Source organism: Pocillopora verrucosa, chromosome 5 (assembly GCF_036669915.1).
Source record: "Pocillopora verrucosa isolate sample1 chromosome 5, ASM3666991v2, whole genome shotgun sequence".
NCBI classification, from domain to species: domain Eukaryota; kingdom Metazoa; phylum Cnidaria; class Anthozoa; order Scleractinia; family Pocilloporidae; genus Pocillopora; species Pocillopora verrucosa.
In genome coordinates, this window is record NC_089316.1 from 12491567 (window position 1) to 12509941 (window position 18375).

Sequence of the window (18375 nt, forward strand, 5' to 3'; positions counted from 1 at the left end):
TTTTCATTCATTCATGAAGTCGGCTTTTCTTGTCACTGAAGGGCTAATGTGTTTGTATGATAAACAATATAATGCATGGTTGCTTGTATATATAGGAGAGAAACTCCGTATCTACACGCGCCCATGTATTATTCTCTATTTATTAATATTGTACATGAAAAAATTACGCGATTCTGATCGGCTGAAAACGAGTGCATTCTCATGTAACACGAGTTCAAAGTTGTAACACGAGTGCAAGTTACAAATAACATGCGCATGCTTTCCAAATTTCGTCCGTCTTGACTCTGTGTTTTAACAAGTAATGACGTGATTTCTCTTGCAATTTGGTGTCATAAGCACTTGTACATTTTTCGAAAACTACAAATTGTACTTGCCCTACGGGCTGGTGCAGGGGGTACGTTTCTACAGAAACTGTGGTGCTACGTCGGTGGGAGAGTATAGCAGGTAATTTAGTGTTAACAACTGGGTTGAAAACGTAAATTGGCCACCGTAAAGGGTAAAAAAGCTGACGTTTCGAGCGTTAGCCCTTCGTCAGAGCGATTGACAATTACGAAATCCTCACTTAGGTTCGCTGTTCCTAGACTGTGTTGTATGTACCACTATGCAGTGTGTTTTTTTGGAAGTGGCTGCACGTGTAACCTGTATGGTCGGTTTGGTCACAATAACTACATTCTGTTGTTTACCCAGGAGAGGCTTAAAGTTTCGTTTATGATTTTTCTGTTTTGTCCCCTTTTCAAATAAATATCGAAATTCATCCCATTGAAAAAGTTTATTGATGCGTTTAGGGTAATAAATTCATTGTTTTGTTATGTTTTCTTTTGGTTTTGTTTTGTTTTTATTTTCTGAGACTTTAACAAGCAGGATTGCAACAGACGTTGCCTTGAAAGTGTTTTGTCCAATTTTAAATCCTCACGCATGTTCTTATAACGTCGCCTTTTCTATCTGATGAGTTATGCGATGATCTGAGTTCGTGTTTTCATCCACTTTGAAGAAGGTACCAAACTTTTGACATGGGGCTGATATCAATAAAGGCAACATGTACTATTCATAAGTAATTGTTGGGTGATATTTCAGTTCTGTACCCGTCAAGAGGAAAGATACAAAACTCAAAGAATTGGCGCTCAAAACACGTGTCGAGACGAGCAATTTAGGATCTAAGATCTGGGATGGAAATCGGAGAAAAATTTTGCGTGCAGCTTTCATGAAAGGCCCAGTGCTTTTCCAAGTTCATTATGCCAGTGTCGAATACAGATAATGATAATAGAAAGATGAAACAGAACTAAATTCGGTTCTTTATTTCTGGATGATTGTGTTCCTTTAGAATTCCAGTCTCTGGATAACTGGAGCACATCTCGTTGTTTTAATCGAAAATAATTCCCTACCCGTGAATTTGAAGCCATAAAACGTTTAAATTTCTTTCAGAAGGAGCTATCTCTCAATTTAGATTTGGGTGTATTCGACGGAAGTTCACGCGGTAAAAAGGTTCTGTTGACATTTCTACTGTTTCTACAATTCTACATATTTGCTTCTGATTCTGATCGAAAGTAATTTTGAAAACGACAGTAAAAGGACTGATTAGACTTTCGCGGGAGGTTTTTGAAATTTTCTACTTATTTATTTCGTTGTGTAAATATGCTGAGAGAAAAATGGATGATTAAGCTTCACTTTAGCTCACTAAATTCATAGCCATATTCAAGACAATAACGGCACATACGGAATTTTTTCTTCAGCGTCAAAGCATACTAACAGATTAAAGAGAGTGCAGCATGAATTTGTGCCGAAGTTACAGCCTAAATTTCATGATCCTTTCATCCCAACCGCCTGCTAAAAACAGTTTGCGTGAGGTAGATCCCACCTGTCTTTAAAGATTCACATCTCTTCATAATAGCTTTATAAACATTTTTACTCCCCCATAAGGGGGTAGAAAATTTTGAAAAATTGGGAATTTTTGTAATAGTCACAATAGAACATTCAAGGTGAATTATTTTCGTTTATTCCCACTTCAAACGCATTATAAATTAGCAGTTTTAAAAACTTTCCTTGAAATTAATCAGAAAATCTACCCACCTTCTTCGCATTTCACAACACACATCAGAGAGCACAGCATAATGAAGGTACCAAGAGACACGATGCACGACATGTTGCAAAACTGCTCCTGCCAAATTACCAAAATGTAAAATCGTACACTGCGTTACTCGCATGCAAGACGCTTCTCGCCTGGAGCTACTGAAGACTCAGTGTGATATACCACGGAGACAATTGACGTTGATGAAAGATGATAATAAGAATAATGATCTATTTCTATCTACATAAATTAACTTTAGGCATTACATTAAGTAATTGTTATGGTAGACGTCAGACACCTTATGGAGATATTCTTTCAACGCTACCGTTTTGTTTTGCATTTTAAATGAAGTTCATTCTCTAATAAGTTATTTTATGAACCCGTTTCTTTGAATGAAGCTTCTAGGAAATTGCCAAAGGAATAAAATAATAAATAAGTTACAACGTATCGTTCTGGATACTTGCAACGTGTCAACGTGAGAAATTTGACATGCGCAGAAATTTCGTTAGCTTTATTCGCAAAATTATTCTCGGATGGTGAGACCCCGTGTAAACATTTCGCTATTCATTGAAGACAGAGGCAAGAATAAAGCTACTAAGAATAACCAAGGAATAAAATAAAGTTTTTAAATTCGATGAAAAAAAACGCTTTCAATTGATTGATACCAGTAATAGTTCGAAGAATTGTGCTAGATTTTCCAAAGACGAAAACTATTTTCATCGTGTTGTCAAAGAGACATTCTTATCGTGTTGAAGAGAGGAGAAGGAATGAACGGTCGGAAATTTAACCAAGCTGTGTTCGAGAGGAATGATGGGAAAAAAAAAAACAGGAAATCATATACGAACGCATATGAATTTTGGGAGGACTCTGACGCGTTAAAGCTTACGAATATTCGTCTTTCATTTTTCTTTTTTTTCTTTTTTCTATCGAAACAGTCAATGAAAATGCTCCAGTGTCTTTCTTGAAAATGCTGTGAAATACTGTGTTTTTCTTGGCCCAAACATCGACCGACGTGAAAACACTTCAATTGCTTCCAGCAGAATATCGACATCATTTTTAATTATTTTCAGTGTTATTTTTTTAATGTCATCATAAACACTTCTGTCTGAGAAGCAAAGACTAAATTTGTGCACCTCTTGCGCAATAAACTTTCTAGCAATACCCACTAAATTTTCAAAAATAAATTACGGAAACACATCACAAATATTTCAAAGCATCATTTGCCTGAATGACAGATAAACTCTACAATATATGCCGATGTAGCCTTTTAATAATTAATGACAGCAACTCGCCGGTTCTATAATGCCAGGGAAGTATATTGAACAAACCTTTTTAGCCGCAGGAAAAGTAATCATGGGTGAAGTGAAAATAATGTTTTAAAAATAATGAGGAAAGATGGGAAAAAACCTTCTTTATTCATTCTTATTTTTTTTCTTTTTGGCGGAAAGTTTCGTTGTAAACCGCAATTCGATGCACGTGACCAAATCAGTGAGGATTCGAAGCTAAGTGCACGTACTCCTTTTTTACCTTTTAGCTTTGAGCTGTCAGTTTGAATATAAGAGGTCCAAGCTTTGCCCTTGGACTCCATTGAGAAATGTTATGAGAGAGTACGACCAGCGGATGTCTGGAAACTTCGAATGATTCGAAATACAAATTTGAACAAACCAAACACTTAAGTTATTTAGGCCTTTTGAAACCACGGAAAAGATATTAACATACTGATCAAATTACAGCTTCCGTTTCACCTGTTGAATAAATACGTGCTCTCTTTAAACGGTTCTTGGATTAATTTTTAAAATATTCAGTAGTTTACGAAGTCGAATTATGCCGAAAAGAATATCTGGTGTTCTTCCTACAGAATATCAATGCTCTGCTCATTGGATTGCAGATATCATTCTGACTTCGCACGGTGAACTCCGCCTATATCTGACGCCTAATATGGGGCGTTTGCTTCGAAAGCCATACAAGAACTATTTTTATGTACTTCTGATGGTAATCTCTGTAACAGATGCCTCAAACGGTATGTAAAATATGAGAGAATTCTTTGGCAAGTGCTTATGAGTTACGATGTTTTTTTACTTGTACTTAGTTATCTAAATATTGATTTTTTTTCTTTCTTCCCCCAAATTCCATAAACAAAAGTCGTCGATGTGCGTGGAAAAATTCTCAGCCACAATAGAGGACTGGCTTATGCCAAGTTCAAAGCTCACAAATTTTCCTACCTAAACATCACTGGCATTGGTTCAAGTTATGTTCCCGATGGCATTGAGTGTGGACTTGCTTGTGTCAGCATACCTTCATGCTTCTCCTTTAACCTGGCTGCATTTCATGACATCATTGGTAAACTGCTGTGTGAATTACTTCCATCAGACATGTACAACAACTCGGACAAGTTTGCCGCCAGTCACAGTCACCATCACTTCAGTGTCACAGTAAGTTAAAAATCTCAACGTAGATTACAATTTCAACAACATTTAAATTAGGAAAAATGGGACAGGAAACACGAAAAGGGAGTATCTGAGTTCTATTTCCACAGAGTTCTTGGAGACATATCATTTAATAGAAGCGCTGTTCCTATTCCGGCTGTAAAATGTTTCACGAAATGACTTGAGCACCCATCAATTTACCCATAGAGGATTTATTGAATCTTTCTGAAAATAAGCTTGCGAAGAGGTACAGTTAATTCGAGTAGAGGAACGGATTGTGATGAATAACTGAATAAGCCTCTAAGCTATCAGCCTTGACACATCTTAAATCAAGTTTTGAATTAATTTTCTCCTAGCGAAATTAAGTTGTAGTTCTCACGTGACTGTCAGGTCACATTTCTGTATGACTCAAAAATCTGGGTTACTGGTATATTAGTTATTTCATTCCAAAAATAATAGATTTAATATGAGCCACACACAAAAAAAAGACGCCAAAAAAAAAGGAGTTTAAACTTCAATCTTCCTTTTCCCTAAGTTGTGATCGGAAGGTGTGCCGTGTTTCGTTTGTCTCTTTAGTCTCCTTGCATCAGTTGGCCTTGTCAAAATACAGGAACTTGTACCCCGCAGTACGAGGAAAACAGCTACGTGTGTCTTTGTGCGAAAGGATACAAAGGGAAACACTGTGAAATCGGTACGAAATTAAACCGTTAATTAAACTGGCTTAGAGAACTCTTCACCTGTAAGGTTTCCTGCCAACAGTTTAATTAATACTTCCGTTTTCATTATCTTGAAAAGGTAGCAATTTGTTAATTATCTGAGGACGAATCTGAAACCTCTCTCTGCAAACAAGTGCCGATAAAATTGTAATGCTTGGAAGATACTATTTCATTGTTTTTGTTCGTTTTTTTGTTTGTTCGTTTGTATTTCGTTTTATATTTTTTGCTGCATTACTAATAAATTGGGCGCATTTTAGGTATATTTTGAACAATTTTTCGCTAAAGCCCTGGGCTTTTCAAGTATTTCGTTAGCTGAAACTTATCAAGGAAATATTTATTCTTTTCTCTAATTTATAGTTTTCTCTTAGTGTTCATTAAGTTGTCAAGAGTGTATTTTTGTCATTCATTTCTAGAGATTGATGAATGCTCTCAGGGCTCGCACACTTGCGATGTCAATGCTTATTGTAACAACACTGTGGGATCCTACAGATGCACTTGTAAGCCACACTATTATGGAAACGGAGAAATCTGTAAACCTTTTGGTAAGCTTTGAATTATAAACTTATGCATTGCGATAGAGAGGTAAATTCGTTCGCTCAACTCACTTAATTTCTTCTTGTGAGATACAAAATAGTTCGGAGAATTTGCCAATATCCTTGATGATAAGAGATGCATCACTTACGAGAAAGGAAGACAGGAAGATAGAAAAAAACGGAACGACTTATTTTGAATCAGTTGCGGATCGAGGTTCTAAAATGTGCTGCCTAATTTACTTAATTCCTTGGTAGGCGCATCAAATCTGAGAGAGAAAAAAGTACACTAGAGAATTTCTCTACACTTTGTCAAAGAACAGAGATAAAGCAACCAAACAAACGCGTTCATGTGTGGGCTGTTTTGTTTTCACATCTTAAAGTGGATGTTGTTATCACATCTCCAAAAATTTGGTGAATTGTTCCTTTTCGCACTTTTTCACTGCATAGTTTCAAGTCACACCCACTTAGCTAGCCTTCTCTAAGTTGAGGTGATTCCTCAGAAACAAAAAGTTATCGAACAATTTTTTTAAACTTTCCTTAAATTTTCTTTACCAATGTTTGTTTTGTCTGTTTTGGTCACCGTGCTAGTTTAGGTGATATGATGGGCCAAACTTACCCCATTTATGCCTGTACCGGCACCAATTACGCGCGTTTTTTCATCCCTTCACAGTGTATTTTGCGGTAGCTGAGAGCAAGGGATTTTAAAGTAACACTTGAAACAAACATGATAGGGAGAAAGTATCGCGAGTATGAAATAATTTGATGTATTGATGTATACTTTGTGGAAAAATCACGCAATTTTTAACGACATTGACTTAAAACGTTCCTCGAGTCGTTGCTCTCGAGGTCATAATTTGCATCCCCGAGTAACGGGCTTCATGCAAGCTTTTAGCTACATCTTTTTTTTCCCTTCGACGATTTTTAAAATTTCTTCAACTTAAAGGGGATAATTTGTTCTCCAAAATTATGCAATGCAAAATATAGGTGACCGTGCTCGTTCAAGAGCTAAAGACCATCGTACTTCTTTACCCGGTCAATGGATTGAAAAACGATACCGTGTTCTCGGAATGCGCTCACGCGCGCGCTCATTCCCCTGATTACTCGATTTTTCTACACAATACAGGATGCGCGGTACAAAATTGAGGAATTACCTTAAGGTAAAAGGAAAGTTGTCATCCAGCATTACGACTATTTTATAGCCATCGATTTCCATTGACGTAAGTGATAAACTGAAGATCCTAATTATTTTTCACTGTCGAATAGCTCTGAATGCATCCGCCATTCTCAGGAATCTTGACTACAACAAGTACCTGGGAATATTGAGGTCTTATTTGAGTCCAGTTCTCATGGATTTAGACCACAGTGTATTCGTGAGATGCTGGCATGCCAAGACAGACGGATGGGCGGCAGCGACATTTCACAACAACTGCGATGGAAAGGGACCCACAGTGACAATCATCCAGGTTAACTCTCACATATTTGGTGGATATACTAATGTACCGTGGAGTGGTAAGTATTGAAAGTAAATTTAAATATTTCCTCATAAGGATGAGCAGTAGGTCAGTTGTTTCCACGACGACTGCCAGAGCAAATAAAGATAAATTCATACCTGCAAGATAAAATAACCAAGAACGTTTCAAACACTGGTCAGTTTTAGATTTACAAATATTTTATTTGATTATTTGATTTTCCTATAATCTACAGACAAATTTTTATAATTCTCTTTTTTCTTTAACCATTAAATCAACTCTTTAGACAATCTTTTCCAACTACAGCGAAAATGAACATCAAACCCTGAGATTCGGCTAATATGAGCGGGTGATGATGTAGAATTTCGCTTGTATCATTTCGGATTTACTGTTTATCCAGTCGCATTAGTAGAGCTTTAAAAAGCTTTCGTGAACCTTTTCCCTTAATCCTCATGACAAATTTTAATGCTGTTTTTATCAACTTAAATTCAATATTTATGGTTTACCAACAGGGAACCCGTGCCGTTACGTTCCAGGCAATAAGTCCTTTATCTACTCGCTTCACAATATCAATGGATATTCACCGGTGAAACTCACTCAAAGTGGTTATTCCAATCTTATCATGTGGGACTGTTCCAATTCTGGACCCTCGTTTGGAGGAGGAGATATCAGATTAGCCAGCGACGCCGTCAACAACAATGAGTCATACACCCATTGTGGACACACGTACACCGCTCCCCCTGGATACACGCATGCCGACTGCCCATTTTTTGCCGGTAGCTTTCGGTTCTCTCCTACCAACATCGAAGTATTCTATGAAAAGCTACCTTAAAAATTTTGTCACTGCAATTGCCTTCAGGATATGGATCAGCAGACAACTAAGAAAACTGATGCACTCATCTTCCTTTGCACTCATGCACAGTTTTTTCTATAACTGCGATACACTTTTAGATTAGTTTGTAAGTTGTCAAGTTATAAATAGGGACCTTTAGCAAACCACGACGGCGACGGCAACGATAACGTGGCAAAACAAAAGATCTAATGAGCAGAACAGTAGCTCAGGACGTGCGTTCTAAAACTATGTACATTTCCTAGCAGTCCACTGCAAAATAAAAACGTGAAATCATCAAACTTTGCGTGGTCTGAGAAAGGAAACCCCGACGGCAGATTATTTAAGTTTCTATTTGGAGCTCAACGCCGCTCTCATACGTTATGCTGAGGTTCACTTGCGGCACCATAAGAGATGGTAAGTACATCCAGTCATTTGCGAAATTCCAACTGAAAATATGAATTCATTTTTATATCGATGTCTTCCTTGACGTTGCTGTCCTAACTGCTAAAGGTCCCTAATCATAACTGGACGACAGTGTGAATCTGCATTTCTACGGAATACAGTATGAATACATCACATGATCTAACTGAAGTTTTCTGAACTCGTGTTTACTCACTTTAATTAATATGCTTTTTGTATTAAAGTAAGGTATCGACCAAAATAAAAGAACTCGTGAGAAAAATCGTTTGGTTCATTACACGCTTCGATAAATATTTAATTTATTGTACTGGTCCGACCGTCTTATAAAAAATGTAGCCTGCTCTGTGCGTTAAGTGGGTTTAAAAAAATGTGCGATAGTAGCGGCAATTTGTTCATAGCCACACATACCAAGCAACCTGGATACATTTATTATCTCATTAGGATGTTCGTGGGCTAGGTACAACCGTTCATTCTTTGCGCCACGCTTTTTGATAAGAATATTTGTGACTGTGAATATTTTGTGACCAAAGATGTTCTACGTTTCAATCGAAACTAATAAAAATATATTTGTTGAAAACGGATAACAGTCAGCAACGACTGTAGATTTCCATCTTCACTAAGGTCAAACAACCAGATGTCTACCTTCATAAAGTCACTGAAAATTACGAATACGTTTCGGCTGAGTTTAATTTAAATTAACGGGAAAAGGTGAAATGAAAGGGATTAGTTTCTAAATAAACAGTAGTGCTGCGTCGATGAGGAACACGTCAAGATAATTTTGTTTTAACCATTGAGTTGATAGTATAAATTGGCCACCTTAAAGAAGTTTCTGAAGCTCTTTTTAAAAATCTTGGCGCTGGTTAATTTTCGTTATTAGCTCATTTGATAAATCAAATTATCAGGGAGAAAGTTGGGCGACTCAGTCTCGAAGCCTTAGAGTTTCTTTTTCTTTCATCCATTTGAAGATACGTCGAAAGGGCTATATTTGTCTTTAAAAAACTTGTTCATGACATTAAAATAAAAATATCAGCTCGCTATTAAATTCAAAGGTTTATGAAACAAAGATGGCGATTAGCAGGACATTCAGTATAAATTGAAATTGTGGCTTCATTCGTTAAAGAACTTGGACACCATTCACCATTTAAAATACTTCGTTAAACTGTTCAGTTTTATGAGTTGCTTACAGCAGATTTTTGCTCCCGAGATTGTGTTTTCCAATTTCTCCCTCGAATTTGGTGAATTTGGGAAAAAAAAAAATTGGTATTCGTTGACAATCTTTTCAGAACGACCTTAACTTTGTCTTTTGATGGAACGACTTCAGCATTCGGGAAATCGGTTTGACTTAGACATTAAACAGTCTCTTTTCGAGCACCGAGCGGAATGGATACATTTTAAAGGTACTTTACAATCATGAGACATTCTTTTTATTACTCATTTTTGTCAGGTTAGCTTGTTTATTTTGGCTTAACTTACGACTGATGTCTCGACCTACGCTTGCGTGAACACGTTTGGGTCATGACTTTGGACTCAAATTAATTAAGCGCACGAACGCGCAGAACTTGCAAAGGTGCGGTGCTTCAAGACTTGTTATTCGTTTCAACTGACTCAAAAAAATCTAGCACTGACTGAAAATCTACTTATTAAAAGTGAAGAAAATGGAAATATTTGTAATTGTTAAGTCTCTAATTTAAAACAGTTTTTCCTGGCCATGAAGTACCCACGAGTGACATGGCTAACAACGTAACTGTTTTCATAGCTTCCCTGCTGATGCCTACAAATAGTATTACAACGGTGTACCGCTGCAATACAGCGTCGTTTGGGGTCAGTCACTCGATTATCCTTCGGTTGATGATTTACGTCTGGGTTGGCCTGGCAACAAAACAGTTTATTGCAAATCTTATGAACGTTCAACAATTTCATCAATCATTCAGAAAAAGGAAGACAGTACGCGTACCCGATGTGAAGGTATTTCCTCTGCACCGATATCGCAGAGGTCATGGGTTCAAATCCCGTACAGGCCTGTATTTTTTTCAGGCCTTATTTTCACTACTGCCTAAGTAGTGCACATCACTGCGAAGATCACTTTCATTCATGAAAATAAAACTGTTGACGACTTAGTGGGTTTTGTTTGATGGACAATTACCATTAACATAAACTGTGATGGAATTTTTTCCTCTTTCGGGTGAACGTGCAAAACAATTTTAAAAGATAATGGTGTTTTTCATAAATCACTGAAGAATTTAATGGCCATATTTTCGTGCTTAAAAAGCGTTGACGTATGAAAACCGCACGATCATGAAAAGAAAAAGAAAACAGAGAGAAATTGTATTTTTTGATAAAACAAAAGTTACTATTGTAAAAGTAATCAAAAAATTTTTATGTCAGTTTTAAAAGATTTTATGTTGTTAACCTAACCTATACCCCTTAGGTCGATTCACGGGTAAATATTTTGTTTATCTGACCTAACAACGGTCGATATTACGCATGACTAATAGAGCATACAAAACCCACTCAATGACAAACATTACACATCAATAGGCCTGCACCATAACAAAAGACCAGTCTTAGTTCCTGTTTGGCGATATAAAAGATTCGTTAAACAAAGCAGCTGCTTCAGTGGTAGAAAGCTGTATTGGAAGTCAAATCTGTTCAATTCGTTTACACTCGCTCAAAGTATGAAAGTTTCCATTTTTCTGGTAACGTTTTCGCTCGCCGTTTTCTGCATTAGCGCGTATGCATTCAACACTAAAGAACATGTGAAACGTTTCTTTCGTCCCGAGCACCGACACCTTTTACCCGAGACAACGAGCCTACAACTCCTGGATGAACCTCGCCGAGCTCTGCTGCCACAGCATGACGAGTCTACCCAATGCTTAGCTGCCTGTGAGAAAAACTGTGAAAAAATCGAAGTAGAGGATTTTTTGACGGTAAGGGTCTCTATCTCTATCTCTCTGAGTCTTCTGCCTTGGTTATTAATACGTATCATTTGCGATGCACTTCGCAAGTTCTATCGCCACACCTTCTTGTGAGGGTGGTAGTGCCATACCTAATTACCCATCTTTATTGCTATACTGGGCAAATCTTGAATCAATTTTTTCGTTTTCCTTCTGAACAGAAGGCCGAGAACTTCCGAAAATTTGAGTTCGACGACGTTGCGGCGGACTGTGTTTTGGCATCCACTGTTGTGTTCGCTAAGCCTCCGTACAAGTGTGACTGGCTTGAGCTGTACCAGTTTGACTGCTGTCGGGCCTGCAATGCACAATTCGAAGAGTGTAATAAAGATGTGCGCAGAATTCCCGGTGGACCAGAATTCTGCTATAGGAAGCAATATAAGTGCCAGTGCGACTGCCTCAATAAACACAGGCCCGTAGAAAATTCAGAACAGATCAAGCCCTAGTGAGCGACGATGAGGGGCTTTTATCTGCAATAAACGATGAAATTTTTTTAGTTAGTGGAAGGGCTTGCCCTTGATACGCTATGGAATTTGATTTCCAGCAACTTGTGTCATTTTGTATAATTCTCATGTGTAGTGCGTTACTGTAGTCTCCAAAACTTTAGAAGGCTTGTGCAAACTGTTTAATTATGGAACGAAATAAATGTTTAAATGTATCATTCTGGTGTCATAACCCTCACTTGAATCAATTTATCTATAGATGCATTAGCTCAATAATTAAGAAAGTCATTTATCTCCTCGAACCTTGCCGGCTTAAAGGCCGTTAACTACCAGTTCCCTCCACCCAAACTTGAAAAAAATCTCTATTTCTCGAAGAAAACAGTTTATAAGATCTTTTTTTTTCTTATCTTAATCGTTCTCTTTCTCTCTTTGTCTAACTTTTTCTGTTTTCCCTCGTTTTTCTAATTGTTACCGCATTAAAATCCTCCTTGAACCAGTTTCAAAAGGTTTAGCACTTCAGTGACTAGACTAACTTATGAAAAAAAGACCTTGTTACAAGTGGTAATTGCACTAAGTTTTAACTTTTGCAGTCAGGTGAAGGGCTATTAAAAATTCTTCACCATTCCGTTGACTAAAATAGAGCGCTATATGTCCTTAGTAACAAAGGAAGCAATTTAATAAACTTTCAATTTGACAAGAGATTTATGCTTCTCAATGTAAGATCCACTACATATTGGCTTTTCCGGTGCATCATTACGCTTATACGGCTAGATTTGTTTGTTTAAAGTTACCTGACCGATGCTTTTTCCGCAATGCACTGAAGCGAAAAGACGCCAATCTTATTTTACAATCACGAACGTATGTGTGAAAGCAATGAACCACAGAAAAAAAAAAACAATTTTGAATTAAAGGGCTTAGTACCAATGAAAAAACCAACTCTGTGAGAGCTCACGAAAGAAGGTACGTTTTTCCAACTAAGGGAAACTTAAATTTTAAGCATGAAAATTTAGATTGGGCTTCTTCCGGAAGTTTCACACTAGACACTTCGCCTTTCCAGCGTGATCTTGTCAACAACATTTTGAAGCAAGAAAACGAAACGATATGATTGAATAGGTTTCCTTTGTTTTAATGGGAACATGATGATTAAAATGCCTTTACATTTTGTCCTGGTACAAGAGATACAGATAATTCAGTAACGGCTACTTAACTTTCAAAGACTAATCACTCGTAATGTTACTTAAAGGTCCGGCCTAAAATTTCACGTAAAAGTATTCACTCGTGCACAAACAGGAAAAAATTTCCAAAGTTGAAAACAATACCATTACGTTTGCACCATCAAATTTTATCAATTAGAAATTGCACCAAAGTTTTCTAATAATGTTTAAGATATATTATCGCGTGGAGTTTTCTTTCCATTTTTTTTGCGTTTTCTTCTTTTGCTAGTGGCTCATTGAGGCGTTTTCAAATCTACAACTGCATGTGAAGTCAACTGACGTACGTGCAGCTTCTGTTTGTCATCGATTGACGTTATGCATGAGTCAGTCCAACGGATGGAAAACAAACTACAAACACTCCACGCAGATCACGCATGTCTTTTTCCGCTTTCCTAATATAAAAGGTTTTTACACACCCATTTTCGCTCAGTGCACTATTTTCGGTTCTCTGCTCAGCATGAAGTCTTACCTGTTCGTTAGTTTTCTCGCGGTGGCTATTTCGGCCTCTCAAGGATTTCGTTCTTTCCAACTTCAGGATCCAACAGAGGACCCTTCATCAGGTCTACCTGATGCTCCGTCAGTAATAGCACCAACAGAAATTGCTACCCCAAACCCAAAACCTCACGACCGTAACTGCGATTGCAATGGAGTTTGTAACGACCTGAACGAAGAAAGACTTCCTCCGTATTTACAGGTACAGGAGAGCTAAGAACTTGCGAGCTAATATGTTACGTGAGGAGCAAATACTCCAAATCCCTTCAAAATTTCCTCGACTGATTCTTGTCCATCACTGGTAAATAGTTTAGGTCAGCCGAACTACAGAACAAAAAAAAAACTTTCAAGAAAGTCTCAATAAATATTTTTTTTCCTTCTGTCGGATAATTTTCCGCTTCATCAAAAAGATGATTTTGTGTAGTTAAAAACTTTCTCTGCATCAAGCTTAACCGCTAACAGCGAAATGTGATCCATCAGTCGTAAATTTTTCTCATGATTGTAAAGCAATAACAAACAAAAAGGTAATGAGAATTTCATAGGTACATCGTGTAGTTTTGACAAAAATTCTCAGCACATGTATTGACATCGTCTCAGAATTTGCCTTCAAATTTCTTTATTCTCAGTGATTTTTATTTGCTGTATTCTTTTCCTTCAACAGGACGAAACCAAATACCTCAGCTACGAGAATTTCCCTGTTTTGTGCCGTGACGCTTCAGCCATTTTGCTACCACCAGGCGAAGAAGAGCAAAAGAAGTACGTTTGCAAGCAGACGTTTGATTGCTGCCGTGACTGCAATAACGTATTCTATAGATGCCTAGCGAGGGGAACTGTTTATGGTAGATGTATGCGAGGCGCCTATACATGCATGTGCCAATGCATCGACGAGAGATCATTTGACGAGTTACCTTTCCAGAGGCCTGTAGCTCTCCCAGCCGAATCTGCAAGTGAAGCTCCCCCACAGGTCGGTCCTGGTGAGACGAAATAGAGCGAGACGAGAAGAGCTTTTCTTCTATTAGCTGCCAAAATGCTGTTGGCTGACTCTTTCGCCCAAAACGTTTTTGTGTTTCCCACAGTTGATAGTTGAGGTTATCAGTTATCAGCTTTACAGTCACGTGTACCATAAATAAACATACTTTGAACTTGATAATGTTTGTTTGTTAGACCTTGACACCTTTTTTTCTATCTCACGAACTAAAGGAGAGACCAAGAGAAAAGTTTCTTCAGAACGGCAAAATGTGAAGATTACAAAAAAAAATCGTAACAAGGGAGGCGTGGGTAAAAATCGAGCTCGCTCTTTTTTATATCTTTTATAGAAAATTTTATGGACAAGCTTACAACCAAAAAAGTAAATCTCTTTCAAACTAGTGATGAAAAGACACATATATGCTTTGCTCAGGAATATTCCTTGAAGAGAAAAATATTCATCTCTTAGAATGGATTATAGAGCTCCCTTCATCACATCTCTTCGGTATTTACTGATAACAAGTGTTTCATTCTTGGGCTACTTAGAAGAACTTAACGCTGGTCAAAGACCACGATCTCTTACAGATGCGATCATTTCACACCACTTTGTTCAGGAATAACACCCCTTAAAACAATGCCCTATTAACGGACATATTTGTGCAAATACAGAGAAAATGGCTCTAAAGAAAAACAATAATATTCCCATGCTCTCTTTCCTGTGATGTAAAAAATCGATGCTATTGTGTGTTTTCCAGATATACTAAGGGAAATTTGAGGCCAATTACAAACTGCAAAATCCCTGCGCAGATCAAAAAGGTCCCTATAGAAATGTGAATGATCAATCAGATAAAAACCAGTCTCAAAGGGACTAAAAAACCCGCAAAAACACAATAAAAACAATCGATAAAAGCAGTCAATCGAGAATGCCTTTGTTCTTTTCACAATGTGGCTAATGTGTTCAATACTTAAACATTTCATTTCATTTGACCGAATGTCAAATACCAGGGTGAACCACATCCGGAGTTTTCACGATAAACCATCAAATTTACATTGAAAGAACTTAAGGGAAGTTAGTAATGAGAATTTATACCATAATAGAATCAAGTAACTGAGGGGGTTGGATAAACGTAACAGAACCACCGAGCCATGACTGATTTGTTATCAGAAAGCTATAACAACCTTATTGGCCCGAGCGAGAGTCGCACGAATTCACAATTTTCTCAGATAAAAACTGTGCAGTATTTTTGCAATTTTATTAAGTCAGAGAATATGCTATTTAGGAGCTTAAGCTAATTGTTACTCATCTATAACGAATTTTGCTCTGAGGGAGGGCTAACGCTCGAAACGGCAGCTGTAAAAACTCTTTACGATGGCCAATTTACGTATTGACTCAGTTGATAAAACAATATCATACTGTAATCTCTCCACGACGCAACACCACGGTTCTTATTTTTTTTTGTTTTTCTTTGGCTTTCTTTACTCGCTCGCTGATTTTGAAGTTTTATCAAATAAACAAACCGCACGCATTCATTACAAAATGTACTTTGAATCTTAAGATGTGTTATCTGAAAATGACCCTGTAAATCTTTCTCAAGTGTGGTTATAACACTTAAATAAAATAATTCAGCGACTGTATGGGAAAGATTCCACTGTGACAAAATATTACGAGTCTAAATATATTTTCTTTGAGCGCTCTAGGTGTAAAAAAAAACAGAATGTTTAAGCTTGCACATTACAATTACCTTGAAATTATCGTTTGTTGCAGTTACAAGACACAGTCAAATGATTCATTTTATTATAAATCTGCTTTTAATATTTCTTATTATTGTCCATTGGCATTAAAAAAATTATAATTAAATTTACATTGAAATTAGGATAAAATTGGACGTGTACACCAACAGATGTTTCAGAGCTTACATATGAACTCCTTCGGCGACTGTGATTGCACAAGTTCCAATTTCAAGTTCTCAGATCTTACTAGAGATTCAACCGTTTGATGTAAGCCCTCAGAAAGGTGTTTTTAAGGTCACCATCCTTTAATATTGATGTTTAATAGGCTATCTGTAACGCAAACGCCGGCACATTTGTAAGCTGCTTCTAAACATGACTCTCTGGTATTAGTAAGCACACATTTGAAGTAGGTTGCGTTGCAAATGCGACAGCAATCAAAGAAACAGCGTGCTAGGTAAGCCTTGTTTTCAATATCGATTCTCGCAGATTCTTTGCAGGACACTGGGTGGTTTTCAATCCAATAAACTAACTGAAAGAGAAAGATGACAATGCCAATTGATTAGCAACAAAAAACACATACTTATCAAGAATTACTTGGGTTTTGACCCAGGTCCAGTAGACATTTTTCGAGTTCTTCGCAGTCAAACTATAGAGCCAAAAGAATGTTTTGTAATTCTTGCCATAGAAACATTATAAACAGTAAGAGTTCTATCTGACTTTCTCAATGTGGGCGTGACTAGCACCATCTGCGGACGCACCGCTATGAAATGCTAGGCCTAAATATCAAGAGCAGACAATAAAACGATTCCTAATAAATAAATCTGCAAGCCTCCATGTATCCGCACCTATATTTGTCTCCCTCTATTCCCTGGAAGGATTAAACAAAACGACTAACTTCCGAGAGTGAAGCAAATAAACGTAAACAATACAAAGTTGAAAGCGATTTCGAGATCAAAATTCACTCAGTTAGCTGACTTTTTAATTCAATAACTTTAAGGTGTTGTTATTGAAGCATCAGGGTATGTTCAGATTCGGCGTTCGCGAGTCTACAAGTCCTGAGTAGAAATAATTCGAATTTTAAAAACGTGGAGTATTGAGGCACATTAAGGTGATGTGAACTGGACGAAGGCCTGTGACTTCCAAACTTTTAACTTGCTCTTGTCTCTTGCTAAACCTCCAATGAGCGACAGATGCAGCAGGTAAAGAGGCGAAATTTTACGTCATTTTGAATCAAGGTTCTCTGATTAAAAGGGAATATTTAAGAACCACTAACAACATTTCCTCATTTCACGAAGAACCCCTATTGAGTTGGGCAAGGCAATTTGATTGAAAAGAAACGAAAAAACGCTCATTAGTTTTCCTCAATGGCGAAACATGTACGACTAATTACATCTCTTACTTCAAGTTTGGAGCTGTTAGGATCTGGGCAGTAATTCCTACAGTTGCAAGAGACACCCTTAGAGGAATCTGACGTATGTCGGCGTTTTCCTTCGACTGGCTTCGCAATTTCTCGGTTTACGGATTCCCTCTGGTTCCCGCCGACAAAAGGACTCGTTTGTACAAGAACTGATAACAACACTGATGTGAGAGCGTAGAGCACAGTTGAAGAATCCTTCATCGTTCACCTATCTGAACTACATGATTCCAGATCTAAATAAAAAAAATATTTCTCACAGCTACAGCAGGATTTTAAATCACGAGTTAAATTGATGGAAATAAAGATGGGAAACGTTGATAACAACGCATATCAACTGGAAAAAAAAACATCCAAATGTTATGGATCAATAAATTTTCCGTTTTCGCGATAAACTCAGTAGACCGCAACCAATGATCAACACAACTTCAACTTAACTAATTTGCTTTTGTTTAACACTAACTTTCCACCACTGATTTTTTCCACTGGTGCATTAATCGCACAAATGCATGTGCGTTTGTACTCTCTAGCGCCACCTGTCAATGTTCCAAAAGTCTTGTACTCCGGGTGTGAAATTCAATCAAGCTGTTCAATGATGAAAGGTACCGAAATATATCCAAATTTTGTAAGATATTGGAATCTTTCGTTGCACTTCCATGGTTGGTTTCATTAAAAACAAAGCCCTTGTGTACAGTGAAGATAG

The 18375-nt window shown here is 37.4% G+C and overlaps 4 protein-coding genes across 4 annotated transcripts in view; 3 read left to right on the forward strand and 1 right to left on the reverse strand.

Moving 5' to 3' along the window:
* Window positions 1-4791, reverse strand: part of LOC131799973 (uromodulin-like) — a 58270-nt gene extending 53479 nt beyond the window's left edge. The window contains exon 1 of the mRNA XM_066166906.1: window positions 4288-4791. The gene's annotated coding sequence lies outside the window, so the exon portion shown is untranslated. The remainder of the gene's footprint in view (window positions 1-4287) is intronic.
* Window positions 3876-8692, forward strand: LOC131781105 (uncharacterized). Its single transcript, XM_059097761.2, has 6 exons — window positions 3876-4085; window positions 4208-4497; window positions 5068-5182; window positions 5621-5749; window positions 7004-7249; window positions 7722-8692. Exons 1-6 carry the CDS (start codon window positions 3890-3892, stop codon window positions 8039-8041), a joined length of 1296 nt encoding a protein of 431 aa, XP_058953744.2. The 5' UTR covers window positions 3876-3889; the 3' UTR covers window positions 8042-8692.
* A 2373-nt stretch (window positions 8693-11065) lies between these two features.
* LOC131781106 (uncharacterized) lies at window positions 11066-12073 on the forward strand. The gene is made up of 2 exons (XM_059097762.2): window positions 11066-11388; window positions 11577-12073. The coding sequence occupies exons 1-2, from the start codon at window positions 11137-11139 to the stop codon at window positions 11856-11858; spliced, it is 534 nt and encodes a 177-aa protein (XP_058953745.2). The 5' UTR covers window positions 11066-11136; the 3' UTR covers window positions 11859-12073.
* Window positions 12074-13502: 1429 nt separating this feature from the next.
* Window positions 13503-14711, forward strand: LOC131781107 (uncharacterized). Its single transcript, XM_059097763.2, has 2 exons — window positions 13503-13763; window positions 14223-14711. The coding sequence occupies exons 1-2, from the start codon at window positions 13527-13529 to the stop codon at window positions 14547-14549; spliced, it is 564 nt and encodes a 187-aa protein (XP_058953746.2). The 5' UTR covers window positions 13503-13526; the 3' UTR covers window positions 14550-14711.
* Window positions 14712-18375: the final 3664 nt, after the last annotated feature.

Coding starts and splice junctions, on each gene's coding strand:
- LOC131781105 (XM_059097761.2), top strand. CDS start 3,890: ATGCCGAAAAGAATATCTGGTGTTCTTCCTACAGAATATCAATGCTCT. Junction 4,498..5,067: donor ACCATCACTTCAGTGTCACA/GTAAGTTAAAAA, acceptor TTGTCTCTTTAG/TCTCCTTGCATCAGTTGGCC. Junction 5,183..5,620: donor AGGGAAACACTGTGAAATCG/GTACGAAATTAA, acceptor ATTCATTTCTAG/AGATTGATGAATGCTCTCAG.
- LOC131781106 (XM_059097762.2), top strand. CDS start 11,137: ATGAAAGTTTCCATTTTTCTGGTAACGTTTTCGCTCGCCGTTTTCTGC. Junction 11,389..11,576: donor AAGTAGAGGATTTTTTGACG/GTAAGGGTCTCT, acceptor CCTTCTGAACAG/AAGGCCGAGAACTTCCGAAA.
- LOC131781107 (XM_059097763.2), top strand. CDS start 13,527: ATGAAGTCTTACCTGTTCGTTAGTTTTCTCGCGGTGGCTATTTCGGCC. Junction 13,764..14,222: donor GACTTCCTCCGTATTTACAG/GTACAGGAGAGC, acceptor TTCCTTCAACAG/GACGAAACCAAATACCTCAG.